The 25,801-nt window shown below is 38.9% G+C and overlaps 1 protein-coding gene across 6 annotated transcripts in view; it reads right to left on the reverse strand.

Annotated features, from left to right (window-relative positions):
• Window positions 1-25,801, reverse strand: part of LOC142759243 (saxiphilin-like) — a 137,281-nt gene that overhangs the window by 11,394 nt on the left and 100,086 nt on the right. For all 6 annotated transcript variants that reach the window (XM_075861209.1, XM_075861208.1, XM_075861205.1 and 3 more), the window contains 13 exons: window positions 23,395-23,610; window positions 18,884-19,075; window positions 17,443-17,578; window positions 14,695-14,750; window positions 13,269-13,432; window positions 11,481-11,628; window positions 11,245-11,393; window positions 10,988-11,084; window positions 10,264-10,305; window positions 7,633-7,797; window positions 5,553-5,703; window positions 1,945-2,009; window positions 637-821 (listed from right to left, as the gene is read on the reverse strand). In XM_075861209.1, coding sequence (XP_075717324.1) covers window positions 637-821; window positions 1,945-2,009; window positions 5,553-5,703; window positions 7,633-7,797; window positions 10,264-10,305; window positions 10,988-11,084; window positions 11,245-11,393; window positions 11,481-11,628; window positions 13,269-13,432; window positions 14,695-14,750; window positions 17,443-17,578; window positions 18,884-19,075; window positions 23,395-23,610 — 1,766 coding nt within the window. The remainder of the gene's footprint in view (window positions 1-636; window positions 822-1,944; window positions 2,010-5,552; window positions 5,704-7,632; window positions 7,798-10,263; window positions 10,306-10,987; window positions 11,085-11,244; window positions 11,394-11,480; window positions 11,629-13,268; window positions 13,433-14,694; window positions 14,751-17,442; window positions 17,579-18,883; window positions 19,076-23,394; window positions 23,611-25,801) is intronic.

Genomic DNA, 25,801 nt, shown 5'->3' on the forward strand with positions numbered 1-25,801 from the left:
TTTTGTGACATCATCTAATATGAGCAAAGCTTAAAAATGCTTTTATCACAACAGAGAGCTGCCTGTTGATACATAACCACATAGATACACACACTACATTTACATCATCACAATAGAGCACAGAGTATAAACACGCAAACTATTGTGACATTGTGACAATAGAGCACAGCCTATAGGTACACTGTCACACAACAGAGCATGTTTTTGCTGCCATATGTAAATTCTATATAAACCAAAAGTATAATAAAAAAGAATATAACACTATAGTACTCACAATTATTATATGTAAACACTATCATGTATACAGTATTAATGTATACAAAACACGCAGGAGTATTTTTAGAATAGTGTTTCACAAAATACAATTTTATTATTTGAAATAGCAGCACTACTTGGAAATAAACATAATTTTAGGAGATAGAGAAAAAATTAGTGGTATGAAGCATGCAACAACTATTATGTGGCCTTCCTCTTATAAAGCTGCACTATTCTCATACATCCACACATCTACAGTAATTATGATTAACATGAAATAATACATACATATGTAATAACCTGTAGGAAGTGGAAATCCCTATGCAAAACTCTGCTTGTATTGGCTCAACAATCCCCCTGAAGTCATATTCAGAAACTTACTTGCTGATTTAGGATAATTCTTACAACATCACTGAGACTCTCCTGCCGTGTAATGATAGCTCGAGGGGGGATGCCTGTTAATCTGCATTTTTTGTAGTCACTGACAGAGGCACGAGATCCATCAGGACACAACAACTCAAAATCTGTTGATTTTAAATCCTTTGCCCAAAGTGCAGGGTTTTTACCTGAAGGACATAACATAACATAATTTGTAGTGCATTATCCAGTAATATACAGTGACAATCATCTGGATTAGTCGGACTTCCCCTTTAATTATTTATTCATCAAATATACGGTAAGATCATATTTTGATCTGTGGTTCAGGTATTGAACATAATCTGTTGTACATGTAACTGTGACCAAGCAATCTAGCAGTTGCTTTTTTTTTTTTTTTTGCATGCATAGGCATATGTAGGATGGGGTGCTTAAGGATAAGGCCACATGGTGCGTCGTTGACGCGGTTTTGTTGCAATTTTGATGCGTTTGAAAACCGCATGCGGTCAACCGCTTGCGCTGTTTGTCTCTATTATGCTGCAGTTCTGTTGCATTTTTTTAAGCACATAGTTTATGGACATAGTTTTCACTGGTGTTGAGGTTTGTTAGGTGCTTGTAATGAACTATTGTATATAGTTCATTACAATGCATTGAATGCTAACATTCAATGAACCACCAATATTGCAAAGACAGTGGTCTGAGAGTAGTGTGTCTTCCGACTGATCACATAGTTTGCGGACAAACCTCGGTGCTGCCAATTATGGGGGGTATAACTCTTAGAGGAAGGCCACACTGTGTGTCGTTGACGTGGTTTTGTTGCAGTTTTCTTGCGTTTAAAAACCGCATGCGGTCAACTGCATGCGTGACTTGCTGCGGTTTAAAAACGCAACATAAATGCAACATGGCCGCACTGTGTGGCTTTACCGTTAAAGAGGCACTGGGAGTGGAATTGTTAAAAGGGGCATATGGGTTGTATTGTCAAGAAAAAAAGGCTATTTTTTCCCCTGTTTTTGACCATGTTTCGCTAAAGAAAGACTTACAAAATAAAAGAATAAACGTTCAATTTTAAACAATGCCACATGTGTCCTGCAGGAAAGGAAGAACACATTTGAAGAGGACTTAGAAATAATTAAAAAAAGAATCATAAGAATACAGCATTTGAAACGGTGACATTTCGCTCCGACCATCAAGGTCCAAAGCACCACTGGCCATGAAAGATTCAAAACTGATGATGAATTACTATATGACTCAATATTGTATATTTGTAATGTTGATATGTTTGTAATGAAGCATGTAAGATACTTGGTTTCTTACCATCTGTATTTTGAAATACAGTAGTGTGTGTCACAAAGGCCACATCTCCTTTCTCCACTAGACACCTAAAATCAAAATACAAGTAGAAGCCAAAGTACAGGTCAAAATAGATGTAAACTATAATAAAAAGAATAATAATAAGACCGAGATTGGACATTGCAATCCAATTTGGATTCTGCACTGAAAATCTGTGACAATTTACAGTATAGTGTATATGAACCTGTTTTTCAAAACGTGCCCTGAAAACACATCTATTTAGACAGGCCTATAACATTCCCTAATCTGACTCCTTTCCATGGCCCTCCTTTTAGATTAGTCATCAGGATAAGATTCCCTCACACTCCTTCTCTTCATGTCCGTCATACACGGATACTGGCTGGTGACCGGCTCATGCAGCTTTATGTCACCACCGCATGTGTATAAAAATGGCCGGACCATTGTACAGAACAAACACTATTACACTTTGTGTCTCCCTTATGTCCTCATAGATTGTAAGCTCTTGCGAGCAGGGTCCTCACTCCCCAGGTTTGAATTGTAAATGAACTTTGTCACTATGTAATGTCTGATATTTTTTGTTTCATGTTTCCCTCTAAATTGTAAAGTGCTGCGTAATATGTTGGCGCTATATAAATAAAGATTATTATTATTATTATTAAAATCCCATTCACATTGAGAAGAAAAATCAGCGCGGAATTCAGGGAATGCTGCAGATTTTTAAATCTGCAACATGTCAATTATTTTGCGGATTATCATCTGTGTCCAATATCCGCCATGTCTGAGCTCACCCATATAATGATAATTGTACATGTTCAATATAAGTCACAAATTAGGGCAATCCAAAGAGCAACCTGGGCAGATGACCAGATTGTGAGTAATGGGTTGGATTACATAACATAACAGCATACTTTACGATTTGTGTGTATTCCCACTTCAGCAAGTGCGGTCAACTGCTTTCTGAACTCCCATAAAAATCAATGGAGATTTTCATTTTTGTTTTTTCCACCCCACCTTCCAAAAGCCCTAACTTTTTTATTTTTCCATCAATATTGCCGTAGGAGAGCTTGTTTTTATTGCGGGACGAGTTGTAGATTTTCACAGCACCATTTTTGTACCATATAATGTAGTGGCAAAGGAGAAAAAATATATGTGGGGTGGAATAGGACAAAAACAGCGATTTCTCAACCTTTTGGGTGGTTTTGCTTTTTTGGCATTAACCGTACTGTAAAAAAGGCATGTTAACTTTATTCTGCGGGTCAATACGATTACAGCGATACCAAATGTATATAGTTTTCTTTATGTTTTACTACTTTTACAAGGAAAAAACTGATTGTTAAAAATAAAATTTGAGTTTTGTCGCCACATTCTGAGAGCCAAAACTTTTTTATTTTTCTGTCCCCGGTGTGGAAGCTTATTTTTTTGCGGGGAGAGATGTAATTTATCATGGTACCGTTTTAGGGAACGTGAGACTTTTTGATCATTTTTTATTTCATTTTTTGTAGGAGAAGAAGGGACCAAAAAACAGCAATTCTGATGTTTTTAATTTTAAATTTTTTACAGCGTTCACAGTGCGGACTAAATAATGATATATTGTAATAGTTCAGACTTTTACGGACGCGTTGATACCAGTTATGTTAGCTTTTTATTTTTTTTAAATTGTTCTTGGGGGAAAATGGGAAAAGGTTTTTTTTGGAGCTTTTAATTATGATATATTTTTTTCATTTGTTAAAAAAAACTTTATTTTACTGTCTTTTACTTTTTTTTACCTGTCCCCCTAGGGGACTTTAACCAGCGTTCTTTTAACCAGACCTTTAGATCGCTTGCACAATATACTGCAATACTAATGTATTGCAGTATATCGTGATTCTGACAGTCTCCTATGAAGCCTTACCAGAGGCAGGGCTTCAAAGGAGTACAAAGGTGGTGGACCTGGGGGACTTTGCCAGGTCCCCAGGCTGTCATGCCAACCAACGGCACCCCCCGATCTCGCCGCAGGGGGGGCGTTGGGACATTACAGGGAGTCGCCCCCCTGTTTTTAGTAATTTAAATTCCGCGATCGCTATTGAACGCGGCATTTAACGGGTTAAAAAAGCGGGATCGTGCTCGAATGGGATCCCGCTCATTACCCGGAAGTGTCGGCTGTAACACACAGCTGACACACTCGCTCTATGGAGCGGGCTCAGCCCGTGAGCCTGCTCCATATTACCCCACCCGGCGTGCGCCGTGTATATATGGCGGATGTTGGGAAGGGGTTAAGGTTAAAGATGATGACCTATTATTCTTGGTAAGTATCCATCTAGTTATAATGTCCTCTTTTGTTTTCAGCATATCAGTTCTAGAAGTATCATAATCCTAACTCCGTACAGAAGGATAATATTTAGGAAAAGCCCGAGTGTGTTCTATGTTGCAAAAAACTAGCTATAGTATAGTAGATATAGTAGATGTGGCTTTCCATGCTGTTTACACTGTGTTCACATCTTCTTTAGAGGTTTAGTTAGGAGCCTCCGTCGCAGATCCAATAAAAACTCACAGCCAAAATAGTGCAGAATGTTGTGCTATTTTGTACAAGCAAAATGACGGACACCTTTACGGAACCCTAATGGAACCCATAAAAGTCAATGGGTTCTGCCGGGCACCGTTGGTTTCCATCATGATACGGATTTGGTAGCTCCGTTTTTCCATTGTTTTGCTCCTATGATGGAGCGGAACAATGGAAGGCCATGACGCAGATGTGAACAGAGCCTTACACAGTCTTACAATGTGCTACATATTTAATAAATATGTAATGTGAAAAATAAAGACAAATTTAATTATGGTTCAGATGTCATCTTCAATTGAATGGGTTTAAATACTATTAAACAATTAATAATTAAAGCAGCTCAGGGATCAAGGACATCACTTGGAGCCTGAAGTTATACACCACAAAAAAATTTGGTAAAACTTTGATGGATCCACACTGCAGGAGAATAGGTTAAACTAGTTGGACTTAGGTTTTCTTTTAACCTTACAAACTATGTGCATTTCTAGGGGTCACTCCAGTATCTCCAATTATTGAACACAAATGAATGGACAGATTGGGAATTTGAGGATATTTGTGGGTGAGAAGCTTTTAAAAACTTAAATTGATCAATCAGATAAAAACAATTGTGAATGCTGATCACACCAAGACGCGCAAAAAGTTAGTACAAAAGTAACTGATGGTGAAGAGATCACATCCTCTGCTATTTCTCTGCTGAAACACCAGTTGCTGCATTGTCCAACCAAGAACCCAAACCATATTGACTCTCATGTACAAACACTAGTGCAAACTAAAACTATAGGTGTTCTTTATAGCAACAAATCTGATGGGCAACATCTCCTGTTCTTATCTGCACTCGTTTTCATACATAAAATCTATTAAATGTGTTCAAATGCCGGTCTTCTATCAAGAGTAGAAACATTTTGCAGTTCATAGTGTAGGTCAAAACATTACTTTTGCAAATGCATCTTTGTGTTTTGCTAATAGAAGGTAGAAGAAATCGGCATATAACTCAGACCCGGCAATCAACCTTCAATAGACAATAATGTGGCAAGGGCAGAACAGATAGTACAGTCTCACTGGTTTATTTTACCTGAACGCCCCTTCATTGCCATAGTACGCCTCCTTGTCACTTAGAGAGCATTTTGTTTTTGCTTTGGTGTTTTGTGGATCGCCAATGCACAGTTTGCAGAGATTGGAATTAACGGGTGATCCAGGAGCACAACTCTGATTGAAGAAGGACCCTATTCAGGACACATAAACATTTAGGCATATTCATTTTTATACAGAGTAGGGTTACCAAATACCAACCATCCATAAAATGACAGACCGTCCATAAAAATAAGGGACTTTTGACCAATATCCATAATATAAAAAAATGGATGTATCCGTGATTTTTTTTAAGCTGAGGGGCCTGTAAATATTAGTGTTCTCAGCTATTGACATATTCATTTAATATTTCTGATTCATTTTTGATTTTCCAATTAGTCTAACAATTTTGGTTGTCCATGATATTTTGCTAAAAAAACAAAAAATGCAGTTGAAAATCCTTTTTCAGAGCAATATACGTTTAGCTTATAAATACAATCAGTATTAGGTGAGACTAAACGTGGCCATAAAATTTGTCCGACTGCTATTTCTCCCGATTTGGCCAAACGTGGAAGTGTTTTCAATGGGTAAAGTGGAATGAGCCCCTGCCACACAGCGGCTATCTCCCACAGGGACATGCTTAAATTCAACATGCCTGATCCTTCTTTTCCCCCCGATATCTGCCATCAGGGGAGGGTTGGACACCCCCCATACAGGGATAGTGAGCCGGTCCCACCGAAATGAGTGGGTTCGGTCACTTTCCAACTATACCACCATATTTTGCCTCTACTAGGCCCTATGTTCTCGCCTAAAAGCAATGATTCTCTCCTACCTTAATAATACAGCATGTGATGAAACACATTCTTGGTAAAGTTACAGGGGCAAACGCAGGATTTTTTAAATGGAGGTTTCCAAATGCATACCCTTTAAAGCAAGTTATTTTCACCTCACACCTGCTACCCTCTCTTCATTACACTACGAGTAGTAGTCTGCACATATCTACCAGACTAGCCCTTTACATTAGAAGCTCTAATATAAAGAGCTAGGCAAGTGGATATCTGCTGACCACTACTCATAGTGTAAAAATCGGAGGGATGCAGGAGTGTGACAAAAAAGCGGGCTAAATACTGGCCCTAGATTGTATTTATGCTTGCCCAAAGAAGAAAGCAGGTTATTCGTCTCCAAAAGGGTAGCCCTGCACAGGAACCTGTCCCTGCAGTTGTCCCATATATATATATATATATATATATATATATATATATATATATATATATATATATATATATATATATATATATATAAAAAAGAGAGAGAGAGAGAGAGAGATAAGTTTAAGGAAGCAATATGGCTCAAGCACCTCTCCAATAGGGTTTTTAATTGTTGGATGTGCTACTGGGGCCATGGGAAAAAATCCTGGGTCACACTGATTGCTTCAGAGTTAGGCCTAATTCACGCGACCGTGTTCGGTCCGTAATATACGGTCCGCATGTCGGCAGTATTTCCCGGACCGAAAACAGTGCAGGGAGGAACGCTACTAACATCATAGTTATGTAAGATGCCAGGAGTCCCTGCCTCGCTGCGGGAAAACTGTCCCGTACTGTAATCATGTTTTCAGTACGGGACAGTAGTTCCACGGAGAGGCAGGGACTCCTAGCGTCGTACATAACTATGATGCTAGGAGCCCGGCTCCCTGCAGTGTGTTCGGTCCGGGAAATACTGACAACATACGGTCCGTATATCACGGACCAAACACGGTCGTGTGAATTAGGCCTTAAAGGCTATGTAAACCTTTGAACACCATATATATATATATATATATATATATATATATAAAAGACAATGTATCATTGCGTTTAATGCAACATTTTAGTGTTTTTTTATTAAAACTTTTTTGGATACCTTTGCCTACAGCTTGTGGCAAATCTCAGTTACAGGACATATTTATATTAAAATACCCTTCAGATACAAAAGTAAAAAAACAAATCAAGTTTCCATGAATAAAATGTTCGCCTCTTTTCATTTACATTGAATTCTTCTGAAGATGCAGCAAATGTATGAAGAGCCATTACTTGTCATCTACTCACCAATATCACAATTCTTGGTCTGCTTACTAATCAGGCTTAGAGGGATGTTCCATCCAGCCGTGTGACCAACACCAGCGTGACAGGACTTTTTGCCTTTAAGATTGTTCCATGTGATATCTTTGTCTCTCTTCTTTACTAGGGCCACAGCAGAGAGTGTGCCAAAATCTAGACCACACAAAAAATATTAGACAGTAAATATAGGTCATCTGTTAAATAACTGAAATCATAAAGTGGATATTCGAAGACAATTTGATATAGACGGGTATTTGACGATACAATCCTCTGGCATCAGTTTTAAAGTTTTCTAATTTGTAGAGCAGATGTACAATACTACTTCCACTGTTGTAGCCTCACATTATATAACCATCATCACATGAAGATCTACAAAATCATATCAATGGGCAGTTGGTTGGCTCCACCAAGATGAGCACATTTCTCACCATCCATATCAATTCAGGGTAAGAATGTTTTAATGTTCACATTGTAGTATGTAGTATGTATGAAGTATGTGCTGAAGCTATAATGATGAAGCTCTGTCCCCAGTTGCTATAGTCCTTCTAAGTTGATGGTATTTTTAAACCTTACTCCATTGAAAACCCAGAAATACATTTGTGACTTGTTTGTTTGAGCCCTTATTCTGTAGGGCTGGTGATCGCTTGTGATTTTATTTTTAAAATAGTGGATTTGCCGGCTTAATTGGTTTTGTACAGAATTAGAAAAACCCGGCTGCCCTCTGCCACAAACAGCTCCACACCTGTCCATTGGTTGTGACTGGTACTGCAGCTCAGATCAATTGAAGTGAATGAGGATGAGCTACAATATCACACACAACCTGTGGACAGGTGTAGCAATGTTGTGGAAGAAAGCAGTCATCTTTTTTATAATCTTGGATAACCCATTTAAGGCTATATTTACATCACATTTGCAGTGTACGGATGTAGCCATCTTTAACTTTATTCTGATAACTTGCTGCAGTGTGATATCACACAACAAAAGCCATTGAAAAGTCATTGAAAAAGTCAAGATAAGGGATCTAGCCACTGTGTATTTAATGCGTTAAAAGTCAAGGTAAAGACGGCTACAACTGTATGTTGGAGGTATACGTGTATCGACTTAAGCCTCCAATGTAACTACCTGACGTATGCCACTGTATGGCATACAGTGGCATATGTCACCAATTAACTCCAATTATAAAAAAAGTATATCGTGCGGTATGCGTTTTTTTCGCAGGATGTCTCTGTGTTGAATAATGTAGCCTACAACGCTAATCAATACAGTTTAAAAAAAAGTACGCTAATGCATGCCACCCTGACATATACCATAAGGAATTTTTTTGGGCAGACCTCAGGTTTTTTGTATATGTCAGGAGCATTTACCTTTTATCTTACTTACTATTATCATTGTTGGGTTTTTATTTTATTTATCCATGTTATTATCTATATCTAAAAAAATCTTGAAATATCGTGGGGGGGTTTTCACACTGGCCACCGAGTGTTCACAATAGGTCGACACTTCCTGCCCCTGTATTATAAAACTGTATTATAAAACTGGAGGTAGATTTTACACCATTGACAATAGATGATGAGGCAGCTCAGCTCCTCCAGCTCTTTACACAATGACCTCAGTACATGTCACAGAGCATGCCCACACAACTCTCTCATAGAAGTCAATAGGTCATTTTCTGAATGTCCATGTGTCTGCTTGTAAGAAAATTTGGGAACTGCTTGTCACAGCTTAGAGCAGCAGCTCAGGCAAGATGGTGACCCGCATGTACAGAAAATAAAAACCTTTCAGTAAATAGTTTTAAGTAATTAAAAAAAAAAACAGCTGATACATTCCTTTATTTATCATGTAAAGATATCTGGTGAGTTATGGAAAGAAATCACTCCAATTCAGACTGCAAATAACTCCCCATAGCTCAGCTTCCTTGACCCTGTGAGTGTGACATGGGATATCCTGTGTTACTGTAGTCACAACCAACTACATTTTCTGGTTTTGAGAGGACTGTGTTGACCAATTTTAGTGCTTCAGACCTGTAGATACCCTGCAGCAGATACTATACAATATCCCCTCCAAGCAGAACACAAATTGTAAATTTGCAAGAGTGAAGACAAATTTTTTTTTAGAAATCCTAACAAAAAATTATCTCATATTTTTTTAAGTTGTTATTATATAGTAACACAAATGAGATAGGTAGACACCAGCCAACTCCACGGTGAGTGAGCCACACAGGTGCTCGGTAACAACGGGGAATAGCAGGTACGATATCGGGAAAGAGTGAGAAAGTCCAGAAACCCTGTATAGTGAAATCTTGTTATTTCATTCCAAATATGCAAAGACAGAAGTCATTCTTCAACACAGACAAAGATAGCTTAAGTGTCTCCGGTTACACTAACCCTTACTACCTTTCTATTGAAGCATGGCTTCTGTCTTTACATATTTGGAATTATAGAATAGGACTTTACTGTGCAGAGTTGCCGGACTTCCTCCTTCCTTACGGTTATTAAATAGTAAGGTCAATATTTAATATGATTTATGTACAGATTACTATATTAGGTAGATTCGTCATTCATAAATCTGGAGATGTTGTTTTATGGTGTAAACGGTGTTTTATGCATACTGTATTTATACCTGTATATTTTGCTCCAGCTGTCCGGCATGGGGCAAAGTCATCTACCAAAAAGAGAAAAAAAGATTAAGACCCTTATTAGAAATATATTTATATGTAATATATTCTAAACCTATGTACAGTATGTTTTACCATTTATAAAGATTTCAAAATATGTCATAAAATACAAAGACAGAATTCAATAGTACAAAGCAATGGATATACAGTGCCTTCGGAAAGTATCCCCCCCCCCTCCCCTTGGTGTTTTGTTTTTTTTGTTGCAGTACAATCTGAAATTAAAATAGATTTTAAATTTGATTTTATATAATAGACCGGACAAAATAATCCAATTTGTTACAGGGGAATGAAAATAAATACCTTGTTTGAAAAAAAATAAACAATGTAAAAAAAAGTGCATATGTATTCACCCCCATGTATCCATGGTACCTTTATCAGAACATAGTGGAGATCAGACTGATAAAACTAGTCACTGATACTGATCCCCAGTAAGGAAAAAGCACCCTGGACACAAACATGTCAGATTAGGATGCGCAAAACCTGGTGCGTCCTCTGTCTTGACGTCCATCCCACTTTGCTCATTGTGCATGGGGAAAGGAATAAAGATTTTTTTCACATTTCGAAATTGGAAGCATTAGATGTGCAAAAGTACTCATGTTGTTACCCAATGTACTCAATGCATTTCTCAATGTATTACAGATGAAACATTTTGGGTCTAGTTGAAGTTACCTTTATTGTGGTATTCTTCAACTGCTGGAACCAGTCCACATACCAGTGATGTGTACATGTGTTCTACACCGAGATTTACCGCTTCAGCTTCACCTTTCTGGGAAAAAAAAGAAATAAAAAAGTTCATGATGACATCACTTACCAACTCTGTTGCCATCTCTGAGCCAAACCAGAGGGTGCTTATACTTGCTAGCACTATTTTCGGAATAGGAATGCCCCAATGAGAACTCTTATTTCAGTTTTTTTATATTACTCACCAGAATCTTTTCAATGCACTTCTGTACAGACATTGGCTCTGTGCATTTAATAGCGCCACCACTTACTGAGGACCAGTCATCACATTTTGTCTTCTCATTAGTGCTTTGAGTACACCAGCGTACTTCCTTGTTGGATGGAAGATGGGCTCCTAATGCAAAAAAGAAATTGTGACTTTATGTGTATTGAAACAAATTACAAGTTGTTAAAATGATGCAATAATAAATATGTCCCCTACCCTGCAGTGTTTTCATGGCATTAAACAATTCTGGTCCCAAAAACAGAAAAGTGTCCATTGCTGAGGGAAGGGAAATCAAACTCGTGGTAGCATCTTCAAACAGCAAGTTCTTCCCATGAGTGGAGCTGAATAGTTTGCACTCTTTCTTCTGAGATTGGATAGAATATACAACGTGGCATCAAAAAAATAACATAAATCACCACTAACTACAACTCAATAATAACATTTAAAACTTCATTAGAAAAGCGAAAAAGACAAGCCACGTCTTGTGATTCCATTAGTTGTGTTGTTTATGGATGAAGGTGCTTGCCCTTAGGAACTATATTTAATGTGGGTACAGAACCCGGAACCGAGCAAGTAGCGCTTGACTCTTTGTGAAGCTCACATAGAATTCAATAAGAAGGGGTCACGTACGAGCACGGCCACTTCTCCATTGATGCCCATATCCTGTGGATATGGCAAAAAATGTTATCATGGAAATACCCTTTTAAGGTGTTTCATATCCGTTATTGTTGTTTGCGTGATGAAAACATTCATACAAAAAGTACACCTCATACTGTTTGATTATACATCGATGGTAAATAAAAGAAAAAATAGAAAGAAGAGGGGAAAAACTTCAGACTCCTCTCACCTTCTCTCTCTGTCTTTCCTCAACTACTCCCAAATCTCCCAAGGTCCCTACACTGTCACAGTGTCTCTCAAACCATTAATTTTTTACAAAAGTTGACCATAGGGTTTACCCCTTCAAAACGGAATATATTGGGGCAGATTTACTACGGTGTCTGGATCTAGTAAGTGTTGGAAAATGTGCCCAACTTTGATGCAAATCGGCACTGTTTTGATGTCTGCATCTCAGTAGACAATTTTTTAAAGTGTATCAAAACGGGGGCATGGCTTAGCTGGTAAAGGGTGTGGCTTAAAATGCCCAAATGTGCCAAAGAACTGGTATAAATTCTGGCACAAAATAAGCCAAATCAAAAGTGGTTTAAGGAGGAGAAAAGTGTCTAACAGGTCATGCAAGATGTACCAAAATTATCATACAGGATTCACACACAGCGTGCCTAAGGTTGGATTCACACACAGCGTTGTCTTGTATTTTTGTGCTTTTTTTGGTGGTGTTTTTAATGGCATTTCTTGCGGCCTTTTTTTCATGCAGTTTTAAATGTGGCCAGATGTTACATTAACGCCCTAACGTAAAATATCCAATGCACTACACACAACTGCGTTTTGGTTTGTGGAGTTTTTGAGTAAATTTTATGGACAGTGTGGTTTTTCCCAAAATTCTACGGGTATGGCATTTTTTTCTGCTGTCTTTCCCATAGGCTTCACTATAGGACCACAAAAATACCACTAAAACCGCATGTTTCAGCGTTTTTTGATGCAGTTTAAAAAGACAGACATTTTCTGTGTGTGAAGGAGGCCTTAGATAGAATTAGTAAATGTGGGCCATTGTCTTTTTTTGTTGTCTCAAGGTTGTTTCCCAGTAGGATATTATTAACCTTATCTATTAACTTTTCCACACTCAAGTCCCCCCACTTTCCATTCTGTGCAATATGTACTTTCCTTACCAGGAGAATATTCTGCATTATGTTCAATTTGTCATGTGTTTTTAGCCCTATCCCCCCAATAAATAAACAGTCATACAAAAATTATTTTTTTTAAATTAAATTCACTATAGCTGCAAAAATACAGAAACACCGCTACCGACTTTGGCACCATGCTAAAAATGTGCTGTGTGTTTTACTTGACCACAGCACTTATGTGGAATACGAGTATAATTTTACTTACCTGAGCTTCAAGAAGATACTCAGTGATGTCCTTCGTCTTTCGCCCAGGGCTTCTGGTCACCACAGCATTTGTGGGGACTTTTCCAAAGTTGCAGTCTTTACATTGGCTTAGTTGCCTTCTGGTATTATCTGGACACAGCAGCTCAAAATTGTCAGAGTATTGGCCTACAGAACAATACATGGAAGTTATATAGGAAGAAGGTGTCTGTATGATCTGTAGCTCAAATTTGATGCCTATGGACAACTAAATGTACAAGTGTTTTATTGTATTAGTGTAACATACTTACCCGTCCACGATCCAGCGCTGTCTCCCTGCCGCTAGCCGTCACAATGAAAGTCTCAGCGGGGCTGGTAGGGACGTTTGGCCGTCCAACCAAAGTACTAGGCGCCTTATTAAAAGCGCCAGCACACTGGCCTAAGTTTCAGTAATTGTTGTTAGTTTCCATACCTGGTATAGCTAGTATCTACCTGTGCCATACTGTTTATCCAGATTTTTGTCCCTGACTACTCTTTTGGATTCTTCTGTACCGCATACACCACTTTTGCCGAACCCAGAATAGTCTGCCTCCCCTGCTGAAATCCGGAACTGTGCCATGTGCCCAACTCGTTCCAGTTGCTGATTCCTTAATACGCGAGTCCCACTTCTGTTTCCTGGAACTTGTTATTTAACTGTTGGCTGTTACCCTTAGCAACCGTAGTCCAACCTCCTAAACATTTGTCCGGTTTTTATTCCGGTGAAGTCATCCAGAGAATCAACCATCTGGCTAGCTAAAGACACCAAAATCTTGGGGCCAGCCGAATGCCTTAGACCCTAGCCGAAATCGTGGAAAAAGGGGATGCTATAGGTGAATTATACCTCCTGCTTGGTTCTTTCTCTGAGAATTACAGAAACCAGACTATAACAATTATAGCTTTTATCTTTATAAGCGTTGATGTTTACAGTAGTATATGTCCAATGATAAATGAGAGAATGTAGGAAGAAGTAGGAAATGAACGGAACTATCGACCATTACTATTATAAAAACATTGCATAAGAGGGCACTAATACGGAGGTACTGATAATATTGAGCAAAAACTATATAGAATAATGTGCTGGAGAATGGTTTCTTTTACAAGAATAAAAGAGAAAACCACCACATCTGAGCTCATCTGTGAAGCAATATTGGATCTTGACTTATTCATCGCAAAACATGACACCTTCAAAACATTCATTCAAGTTCATTATATTACTTTTTAGTATCAAAGTGTAATTTCCTCAAGCATTTTTATATTTGACACATACAGAATCTTCCCTTCTGTGACATTAGAGGATGAGAAAGTAGCAATGAAGAAGCTCTTCATAAATACTTTCCATTATTGTATGTCCATAGTTTTTGTGCCACAAGTGGTTAATTTAAAGTGTGAAAAGTTTAGCTCTCGAACATTACCTGATAATGCGGTGTCTTCCACAAAAGCCACATCTCCTTTATCGTCTCTCAAACACCTGACCAAAGAAGAAAGTGCATATAGTCATTACTCTGCCATTATTCTACACTGGTGCAAATGTTCATAAAGAAATGTTGCCATAATAAATACATGAAATATCTCCTGCTGTAGTACGAGGTGTCTGGATCTCATGAATGCTTAAACAAAACATTTGCCCAGGTTATGTGGGATAATATAACACAATAAATGTGGATATGCACTTTAATGAGTCTAGTATAATCTATTATTAGGGTAAGTTCACACAGGGTGGATACGCTGCGCAAAGGTACACAGCGTTATCTGCCCTGGCAGGCCGCAAGGAATTCTGGCAGAAAAACCACACCACATTGTGGTGCAGTTTTTTTGTTCGGAATGTGCACTGTCGAAAACAGAAGCATAAAAAAAAATGCCCAAACCAACCCTCAATGGTGCAGTCGACTGCGCTATTGAGTCCGTCAAAACACCGGAACTCTTTCACAACGGTGACAAATGGAAACCGTTAGCAACGTTTCAATCACCATTGAGATCAATGGTGAAACAAACGGAAGCTAAGGTTTTTGTTTGCCTTTCCGTTGAGAGGTTCCACCGACAGAAACCTCAGACGGAATCCCTCAACAGAAAGCAACGCTGATGTGAACACAGCCTAAGATCCTAAAAGGGTATTCCGCTCTCAGCAACAACAAAAAAGGTTATTCTTTGTATAACGAAAAATGATACAAATTTCAGATCTGCTTTTTGTATCAGTTACTTTTGGTTTTCAAGATTCCTGCTTGCTGTTATTAACCCCTTAAGGACACGGCCAATTTTGGCCTTGAGGACAGAGCAATTTTTTTTACATTTCCCTCTTTGCATCCCGACGCTCATAACGCTTTTCTTTTTTGTACGACGTAGTCGTATGAGACTTTGTTTTTTGCGGGACAAGTTGTACTTTATGTGGGTACCATTTTTTGGTACAAATACATTATCGTTTCATTTCTATAAATTTTTTATTAGATTAAAATGCAGAAAAAAAGTAGTTGTGCAGCAGTTTTAATATTTATTTTTTTACACCATACACCGATCATCATAAATAATGTTATATATTTGTTGTACAGGTTGTTACGGTTGTGGCGATACCAAATATGTCTATATTATTTCATGTTTTGGGACTTATATTTTAAAAACTTTATTTATTATAAAAAAAAATTGTTTTCTGTGTATTTTATTTACTTTTTATTTATTTATTTAGCATTATTTTTTTTTTACATTCATTTAACTTTTTTTTTTAATCCCATAAAGGGATTTATCATTTTGATTTTGTAACTGCAATATACAGGCATAGATCTATATGCCAGTGCATTAGCCTGTTACTGATTGTACACAGGCAGTTGTTAGGGCATACCTCAGCATGTTTCTCTTCTCTCCGCTGTCAGAGCGGGGCCGTGGCTGTGTATTACAGCCGTTGCCCCGCTCTCGATCGCACACACAGAGACGGCAGAGACTGCTGCCACACAGGACGAGTATGCTCGTCCTAATGAGCGAAGTGCTCGCCACTCAGGACGAGCATACTCGTCCTGTGTCGGCAACCAGTTAAATTAAAGCTGTCATTGTTTACTGCCAGTGTATAAAAATCTGTCCTGGTCATGTGATGATGACACACATGTACGTCTCGTTAAAAGAAAGTGCTCTGATAACTGTAACGAGCTGCGCACCCCTGTATCATCACATGACCATGAACAGAATTTTTATCCACTAGAAGTAAACATTGAAGGTTCCCATTAACACCTCTTGCACATGACCGAGTTCGGGCCGTGAAAAACGGTCCGATTGTCGGCCGCATTTCCCGGCCTGACCGCGGTACAGGTGAACGGGACTCCTGCCATGATAGACATTTTATGGTGCTAGAAGTCCCTGCCTCCCCGCGGAACTGCTGTTTCGTAGTGTATCATTTTGTTCAGTATGGAACAGCAGTTCCATAGGGAGGCAGGGACTTCTAGCACCATAAAATGTCTATGATGCCAGGAGTCCCGTTCACCTGTACCGCGGTCGGGCCGGGAAATGTGGCTGAACTCGGTCGTGTGCAACTGCACTTAAAAACAGCAAGCCGTGATCTTGGAAATTGTATCATTTTGATTTATGCAAAAAAATTTTTTTTTTGCTAGAACCGGGCAACACCTTTAATTGACCTACTAAGGTACAAGTTTAAGTGACCCCCAGACGAAGGCTTCCGCCAAAACGTGCGCAGGGGTGTGACTCCAGACAGCCGGATACTGTGCTATGGGTAAGACTGTTATTTGGTATTCAGGATATGTTGTATTTTGTACCTCTGTGTTCATGTGACTGGCATTGTCCAGCCACTTCACCTACCATACCTTGTGTTTGGTGGGTGATGGCCTGACATGTGCTACTAACACATGTCATCATATGTTTGTGAGCATTACCTGGGCTATCACACAAGTGACTCCCCTATCAGTATTTAAAGTAAAACTCTTATATACATTTTGTGTATATATACATCCATATCCTTTACCCATTATCATTTCAGACTTATGCTGTCTGGTTTCCATCTTCACACACTGTGGTCGCTATCATCTCTGTAACTTTTTTATGTAATAGCTTTTATGTATTTGTACACAATAAAATGTATACGTTTTATAGTAACTAGTGGTATATTGACTCCTTTTTAGGTTATTATTAAAGTGCAAGTTTAAGTAGTTCATGTTCCAACTTACCTAAATGCCCCTTCATCCCCATAGTACGGTTCTCCAGGACTGCGCCTACACTTATCCGTCTGTCCTGCACATTGCTTACACAAGTTTGCCTCTGTGGCTCCTGGGGCACAGCTGGCTGAGAAGAACTCTGAAGCAGCTATATGGTAGAAATGGAGCGTCATAAACCTACACAGACTATGTCATCAGTACACATAGAGCTGCACTATGCAATGTGTTAGGTAAATCTGGTCAACCAGTATAAAACTTCCTGCACAGGAACAAATCTAAAGTCCAGAAAACAAAAAAACTCTTCCATTAACACATAAAAACTTTTGGAATGTATGAACTCTTATTTAAAGTAAGTACAACAGCCACACTAGAGCCTAGTAGCACATAGTACATAGTACATAGCACCTCATTAAGAATGGTGCAGAATACTCAGATAATGGTGACGATCTGCACTAGACAAAGCACTGATACAGAATTGAGCATCGTATATTACTATTATTATTGTCATTATTTCTTTAACTGGGAATATAGTCAGTTATAAATGAGGGTAAAGTGATTTTCACTGATCATAATGCCCCATGCACACAGCAATATCTTATTCACAGATCTGTACGGCAGTACACAATCCCATAGGTATTACAAACCAATAGACGCTTTGTGTTCCACTGTATGGAGGAATCCATAAACAAATAAACACCTATAAGGCCTTCTTAACACAAAGAATTTTTCAGCCAATTTAAACTCCATCAAAAAATGCTTTAAAAAAGGTAGCATTATTAAAATGCAACATTTTTAAGGCATTTTTCGTGGCGTTTCTAGTGCCGTTTTTCATTTGGTGTCATTTTGTACATTGTTTTCTAGCGTGTTTGAAGTCTTATAGAGAAGTCTATTGGCAAAAAGCCCAAAGAAACGCCATACCCAGAGCATACTGTGTTTGATTTAAAAAAAATCCACTGACCAGAAAATTGCCTCAAAAATGCCGCAAACCAAAACGCAGTTGTGTGTAGGGCATTTGATATTTTACTATTGACTTTAAGGTGATATATGGCTGCACTAAAAACAAGTGCAAAAAATGCCATTATAAACGCCACGAAAAACACAGCGAAACGTAGCCAAATCCAGCCTAACCTAAATTTCTATGTATGATGTATTGACATGGATACCACACATGGCAGTGTGCCTGATCCCACAAAGAGGATGTCCCATCAAGAAAACCATGACACTATGGGCTCTGCTTCTGAAATCCTTGGCAATCAGTTGAGATTGTCAGGGGAAATAGTGGCTGGACGTAGAATTACATCAGCATGGGGCCCGCTCTTTGACGTCAATATTAAAAGGGTATTTTTTTATTGCGACATCTCCTTTAAACATACATAACATCTAAGAATATAATTAAACTTTGTGGTTGATGCTTCACCCCTGAGGTATACTCTGACTGACTAATTAGTTTTACCTTTTTCGATTGATTTCTTGCCAGGTTCATCCCACAACAGCAACTTCTTCTTAAGGAGTGCGTTCAAAGGAGCAACCCAACCTGCTGACATTCCCACCGCAGAATGACAAGATCTCTTGCCCTTCAGTTCATCAAACTTTAGTGTACTTGATTTTTTTACCACAGCTACTGCATAATGGTACGTCTTTGGATCTAAAATGTAACATAAAAGTGTTTTAGTTGGCGGTTATATTTAAATCTTCATAAAAAATGAACAAACTTAATAATGCGGTTATTCTGCCTTTTCACTGCTAAGGCCCTGTTCACATCTGCGTTGGAGGCTCCGTCAGAGGCCTCCTTTGCAGATTCTCTCAGGGAATGGTTGTTTCTGCTGTTCAACGGAGACTGCGCTTCCAGCATTCTTCGTTCTGCTCCTATGATGGAGCATAAAAAATGGAATGCCGAGCGCAGATGTGAACAGGGCCTTCTGCTTCTGATAGTATAGCATTCGGAAATGCCTTTCAGAAGTTATGAAAACATTTAGGTTTGCGGAAAAATTTATATTTATATACTGTATATTCTATGCAGATGATTCTGTATGTTATTATTCCAGTATTTATATGAAATTGTTGTCAGGTTTTTGTATCTAATTAAATTTTCAATATAAAAAGTTCACATTCACAACTATTTCTAACCAAAATACGTTATTTTGACACTGTTTTTACTGTGCAGTAGAAGTAAAAACTCTCTTACTCACTCTTACCTTTGTGAATGAATGTACCTTTAAATTATAGGGGCTTCAGTCATTTAAACAATTGAGAATACAGGTTCAAACAACATCACTGATTATATTTTACTTAACATTAGTTCTTCAATTAATAACTTACAGTAACACATATATGGTGTAAATTGTCACTTTCAAAAATGGGTCATATGAATCTAGTAATAAGTTGGTTGTAAAAACTCCCATGAGTGAGGCTACAACAGGGACAGACTGTTCATTTAAACATTAGGGACACGCTCATAGCCCCTTAGTTATAACAAGTGTATTTTGTCTGTAGCGGTTGGTAATGGGCCCATGACCTTTAAAGCTCAGTGACCCCGCTCCAGAGTGGTACAGTCCACCGCTGAGCTACTGTACAGATTGTTTCACTTAGTAAATAAACTTATTTGGGGTTAAATTAGAAATTATGCTAAATAAGTTAAAGCCTATGACAACCTTTGACAAGGAAAACATTATTTTTACATGTGTCAGTGGTTAAGTTGAGTTTAAAAAAAGTTGCACTCAGTATTAGGCTGCAATCTGCATTCCTTCATTCATTTTAAGACACCCTGATATGCAGTTTGCAACCTGCTTCTACTTTCAGAATATCCTCCCTCACAGTAACACATGCTGGGTGTGTGGTCTGTGAATCCAGGATGCTGCTGTCTTCACTACTTCATGAACTTGCCCAGCTTCATTCATTTACTATATGTCTTTAAATTCCACACGCTGGCTTCAGTTTTATCCTGGAACAACAAAGCTTTGGTGGCTGCGTTCTGAGTGGGTCTGGCTGGCCATATCAAGAATGAAATTGCTGGCCCTGATATTCCCTTTTCCTTGGACAACAACATGTCTGGCAACTTGGGTGGATATCTGCTTTAGGGAGAGCGTTTAGCAGAAAGAGTTCTCGCGTCTGTCTTTTGTCTTCAATGATCCACCAATGTCTTCTGCATTCACAGTGCTACCAGTTGCTGATGAGCCCATGCAAGTGGCCTACATGGCTCGCTCCTTAAAGGAAAAGTCTAGAATTTTTTCTCAGGGTTTGTACCTTTACTGTGGTCAGAAGCGTCATCTATATCAGAGCTAAGGACACAGGGCATAGAAGAGACCCCAGGTAGTTGGCGGGCGCATTATACAATTAACAACGGAAGGGATTGCCTGCAGGCAAAGGAGCCCAATTTCCCAACTACCAAAAAATGTTATGAACAAAACTTTATTAAGCTACGTATAGCAAGACAAAACCACATAGATTTATATTAAAATTGTCACTACCTAAGACCGGACATAGAAGTAAGTGCCTGTGCAAGTACAGGCATGAGGTAGATATAGGTTAGAAGCGTGGATTCCTATCATTAGCAAGTTAAATTGTAAATTGTCTAATAGATTGCCAGTAGGTCCGGTCGGCGGTAGGTATTAAAATATTAACAGCCCCCCCAATCCACGCTTCTAACCTATATCTACCTCATGCCTGTACTTGCACAGGCACTTACTTCTATGTCCGGTCTTAGGTAGTGACAATTTTAATATAAATCTATGTGGTTTTGTCTTGCTATACGTAGCTTATTAAAGTTTTGTTCATAACATTTTTTGGTAGTTGGGAAATTGGGCTCCTTTGCCTATATCAGAGCTGTCCCATCTGTCCTACCAGGCCAAATAAACTCCCCAGCATAAGATAGACTGGGGAGATCTCCTTAGGCATGACTTGCTCTTTTCTCAAAAAGGGAAAACTTCTTTCTGTGATCCTGAATGCTGCAGTAATCTCCACTACCTTCAAAGCTTTCATTGACTCAGGAATTGCAGGGAACTTCCTGGACTATAATCTACCCCAAAAGATGCAGCCCTCTTTGTTACCTTGTCTAATGTCTGTGAATGGCTCGGCCACTGTAGAAGGTACTGCATCTGATCTATTCAGTTGCAGGTTGGTCCGTTACATTGTGAGGAAGTCACTTTTCTGGTTCTGCTGTCTGCCTCCCATCCGGTCTTGTTGGGCTTGACTGCACAATCCTGCAATCTCCACTGGGGATCCACCTGTTTCCAGGGATGTTTACAAGTTGTTGCTCCTGCTGTTTTTCTGTACCTTCTCTCACTGTGGTCTTCTACTGGACTCCCTCCACAGTGCACCTACCATGCTGATGACCTCTCTGATTATGGCCCCTATGACTCTGCTCAAGGTTTAAAGATGGATCCAGACAAAGTATCTGCTATCCCTTGCTGACCTTGTCATACAGGTCTGAAAGAACTGCAACACTTTTTTAGAATTGCTAACAACTATTGGCAATTCATTCATAACTTCTCTTTCCTGGTAGTCACTCAAAGGCCTCAAGCGCACGACCGTGTTCAGTCTGTGATATATGGACCGCATGTCGGCCGCATTTCAAGGACCGAATACAGTTCAGGGAGCTGGGCTCCTAGCATCATAGTTATGCATGACACTAGGTATCCCTGCCTCCCTGCAGAAATACTGTACCGTACTGAAGTATTCCTGCGGGGAGCCAGGAACACCTAGCATCAGACCGTCAGGGATACGTCGCTACGGGAGACCAGGGGAGGTGGTGAGTATGGCTTTTTTTTTTAAATCTCCTCTTCTACACTCCTCTACATTCTTTTTTTCTATAATCTGCAAAATGCATTCACCGCTCGCTGGCAGTTGCCATTTTGACAATTTGAGCGCCGCGAACCCCAAAAGTTTTGGATTTTGGTGACTTTAAAACTTTTGGCAAATTCAGACCGAATTTGATTAGTGCCGAATCAGTTCACTCATCGCTAATTACTAATAGTGTGTATTAATAGTAAACGTTTAGTAGAGAATAAGATTTATTAAAAATCAAAGAGGTCTTTTTGGAATCTACTTTTCTTATAAATAATCCAGAGGATCCTCTGGCACAATAATGGACCCCAGAAATCCAGAAGAAGACATTTGGAGCTGGCTTTGCAGCCAATCAATTGCCGTTAGTGTCTATTTCTTCAGAAATAACCTATAAGACCTTACTAATGAAATGTCCTAATTGTGCAATTCTAAAAACAAAGTTAATTATATTTTTTTAAATACGAAATTTGGGTCCTCCCCATGTTTTGAATAGATGAGGGTGGTCCCACCATAATGTCAAAACATATGGCACAAAAAATTAATTGTAAGGTTCCAAACTTTTGTCCTCCATTTTTAGCTGTAATTTGTGGCAGCACCCTGCAGCAAGTGTTCATTCCCCTTACAGCACCTCCACAAGGGAAGTAAAGCAATAAACAGTAGGTTTCAGCGCTAGATACAGCTGCTCGGTATACAGTATACAAAGCCAAAGCATCTGTATCTCAAAAATTAATCATTTTTAATAAAAAGTATTTATAAAGTTGCACAAAACACACTGATACACATTTTTATATAAAAAATTATATATATATATATATATATATATATATATATATATATACACACCAGCAGAAAGAGGTGCTTGAAAAAGGTCCCAAGGTGGGCCAGAGACGTTGCATTGTACCCGCCATGCTGGCATAATAAATGACTTGTTTTCACTTTTGAACATCGGAGTGCTGCTGGATTTACTTTTGGGATATACATATATATATATATATATATATATATATATATATATATATATATATATATATATATATATATATATATATATATATATATATATATATATATATTTCAAAGGTGCCCATAGCCTTTAAAGTTAGTAAGTTATTCATAATCACAGGGTGGATTGAGTGTCGATGTGTAGTCCTGAACATTCACTGTATCACTGTAGTTTCTCACCTGTGACTTCACATATAGGTGGTGACTGCCCAGGTGCAGCTCTTGTACCCTGTATCTCTTTACCGTCTTTGGTAACACACCAACAGTATCCGGTGCTACCATGGCATTGCTTTGGTCTGTAGTCGCCTTTTTCATCACAATCAGGTAGAAATGCTCCTAGAGTAGGCCGCTCTGCACTTAGCACTTTCTGTCGTTCTTTAAGGCAAGTTGTTTCAACTGATAAGACAAAAATAAAACAAGTGGTATTATAGGTCTAAATACTAGAATGCCCTCATTGATTTTCTGGTTGATTTCTTGAAAATGCCATTAAAAGTGAATCATAGTGCCATTTCCGCTTGACCACATGGTACTTGGAGAGACAACTGGCGGGTAACCCTCCCTTATAATCCGTTGATATCATTCAATCACTCTTTAGATCTAAGTGATACTCACTGGCATCATTCTTTACTTATTATTTATAGTTCACTATTTATTGCTTAAGTGACGTCATAACTTAGCATATGTCTCTTACACAATCGCAACGGAAGGGCAAACGGAAACCTCAGCTTCCGATTTCATCACCATTGAGCTCAATGGTGATGAGCACTTTGCTAATGGTATACATTTGTCACCATTGTGAAAGGGTTCCGTTTTTTGGACAGATCAAGGGCACAGTCAACTGTATATAGAGCAGCTGTATCTTGCGCTGAGGCCTGAATCCATCAGGTCCGTGGGACTGACGGGTTCAGTGTCAGGGGTTCCTGCGAGTCTCTGACATGCAGGATCCACCTGTTGTTTTGATCTTAGATGTGATCGGTAACAGCTCAATTCTGCGTGTCAGAGAAACGCAGGACCCGCTGCCACCAAACCCGTCAGTCCCGCCGATCTGACAGATACAGGTTTCAGCGCTAGATGCAGCTGCTCTGTATACAGGATACAAAGCAGCTGTATCTCAAAAAGTAATAATAATTTTTTAAGAAAGGTATTTACAAAGTTGAGCAAAACACAGATATACATTTGTATATATATATATATATATATATATATATATATATATATATATATATATATATTAAAAGGTGCACATAGCCTTTAATCCCTTGACGCACCAGGATGTAGCGGTCCATCATGCATTGCAATGATTTAACGTTCCGGGACGTACTGGTACGTCATGGATGTAAAAGGACAGGGTGACAGAACTTTGCCATCAATTGTTTATGACAGTTGATTGGCACAGTAAGACGGCAGGGGACCTATCACAGCGGTCCCCTGCCAGCGATTGGTGTGATTGGTCAGTCACAGCAGACTGACCAATCATAGCTCTCAGAAGCTGAGCCAGCGCCATCACCGCCGGGTGTCGGCTGTATATTTCTGCCGACACCCCGCTCTAACGGCCAGGACCGGAGCTAGGCTCCGATCCAGCCAATTAACCCCTTAGATGCATCGATCACTGCATCTAAGTGGTATCTAGCCTGTCGGCATCCCTGATGGTTGCCATGGCCATGGGTGTCAGCTGACATCCTGCTGTAACAGCCAGGACTGGAGCTAGGATCCAATCCAGCCTTTAACCCCATAGATGCAGTGATCAAAAACGATCGCTGCATCTAGGCGGTTAGATCGCACCCGATGGTTGCTAATGGCAACGATCGGCACGATGTTTGCTATGGCAACCGAAGGCAAAAATGGCCTCCTAGTACGGAAGCCTATAAGGCAATGTCGGGGGGGCGAAGCCTAATTGGCTTGCTATCAGTGAATAGCTGACAGCTCTAATACACTGCACTATATAGGTAGTGCAGTGTATTAGAATAGCAAGGGCTTCATGCCTTCAACAAAAAAAAGTTAATAAAAATGTTGTCAAAAAGTTAAAAAATAAAAGTTTGAAGTCAAAAAAACAATAACAGCCCCTTTTCCCATAATAAGTCTTTTATTAAAGGAAAAAATGGAAAACATACAAAAAAGTACACACGTGGTATCACCGCGTCCATAACGACCCGAACTCTAAAAATATCATGCTATTTTACCCCCACAGTGCACACCAAAAAAAATAAAAATAAAAAACAATTCCAGAATCGCTGTCACCCCTCCCAAAACAGAATAAAAAAAGTGATCAAAATGATGCATATACCCCAAAATTATACCAGCAAAAACAAGTCCTCCCACAGTTTTTTTTTTAGACGAAAAAAAAGTACGTTATCGCTCAGAATATGGTGATACAAAAAATTTATTATTTGAAACAAAAGTAATTTTATTGTACAAACTCTGTAAAACATAAAAAAGCTATATACATTTGGTATTGCCGTAATTGCATCGACCCGCAGAATAAAGTAAATATGTAATTTATAGCACATGGTGAACGCCGTAAAAAAAAATAAAAAACATCAGAATTGCAGGTTTTTCGTCACCTTGCTTGCCAGAAAAATTAATAAAA

This window comes from Rhinoderma darwinii, chromosome 4, assembly GCF_050947455.1.
Source record: "Rhinoderma darwinii isolate aRhiDar2 chromosome 4, aRhiDar2.hap1, whole genome shotgun sequence".
NCBI classification, from domain to species: Eukaryota; Metazoa; Chordata; class Amphibia; order Anura; family Rhinodermatidae; genus Rhinoderma; species Rhinoderma darwinii.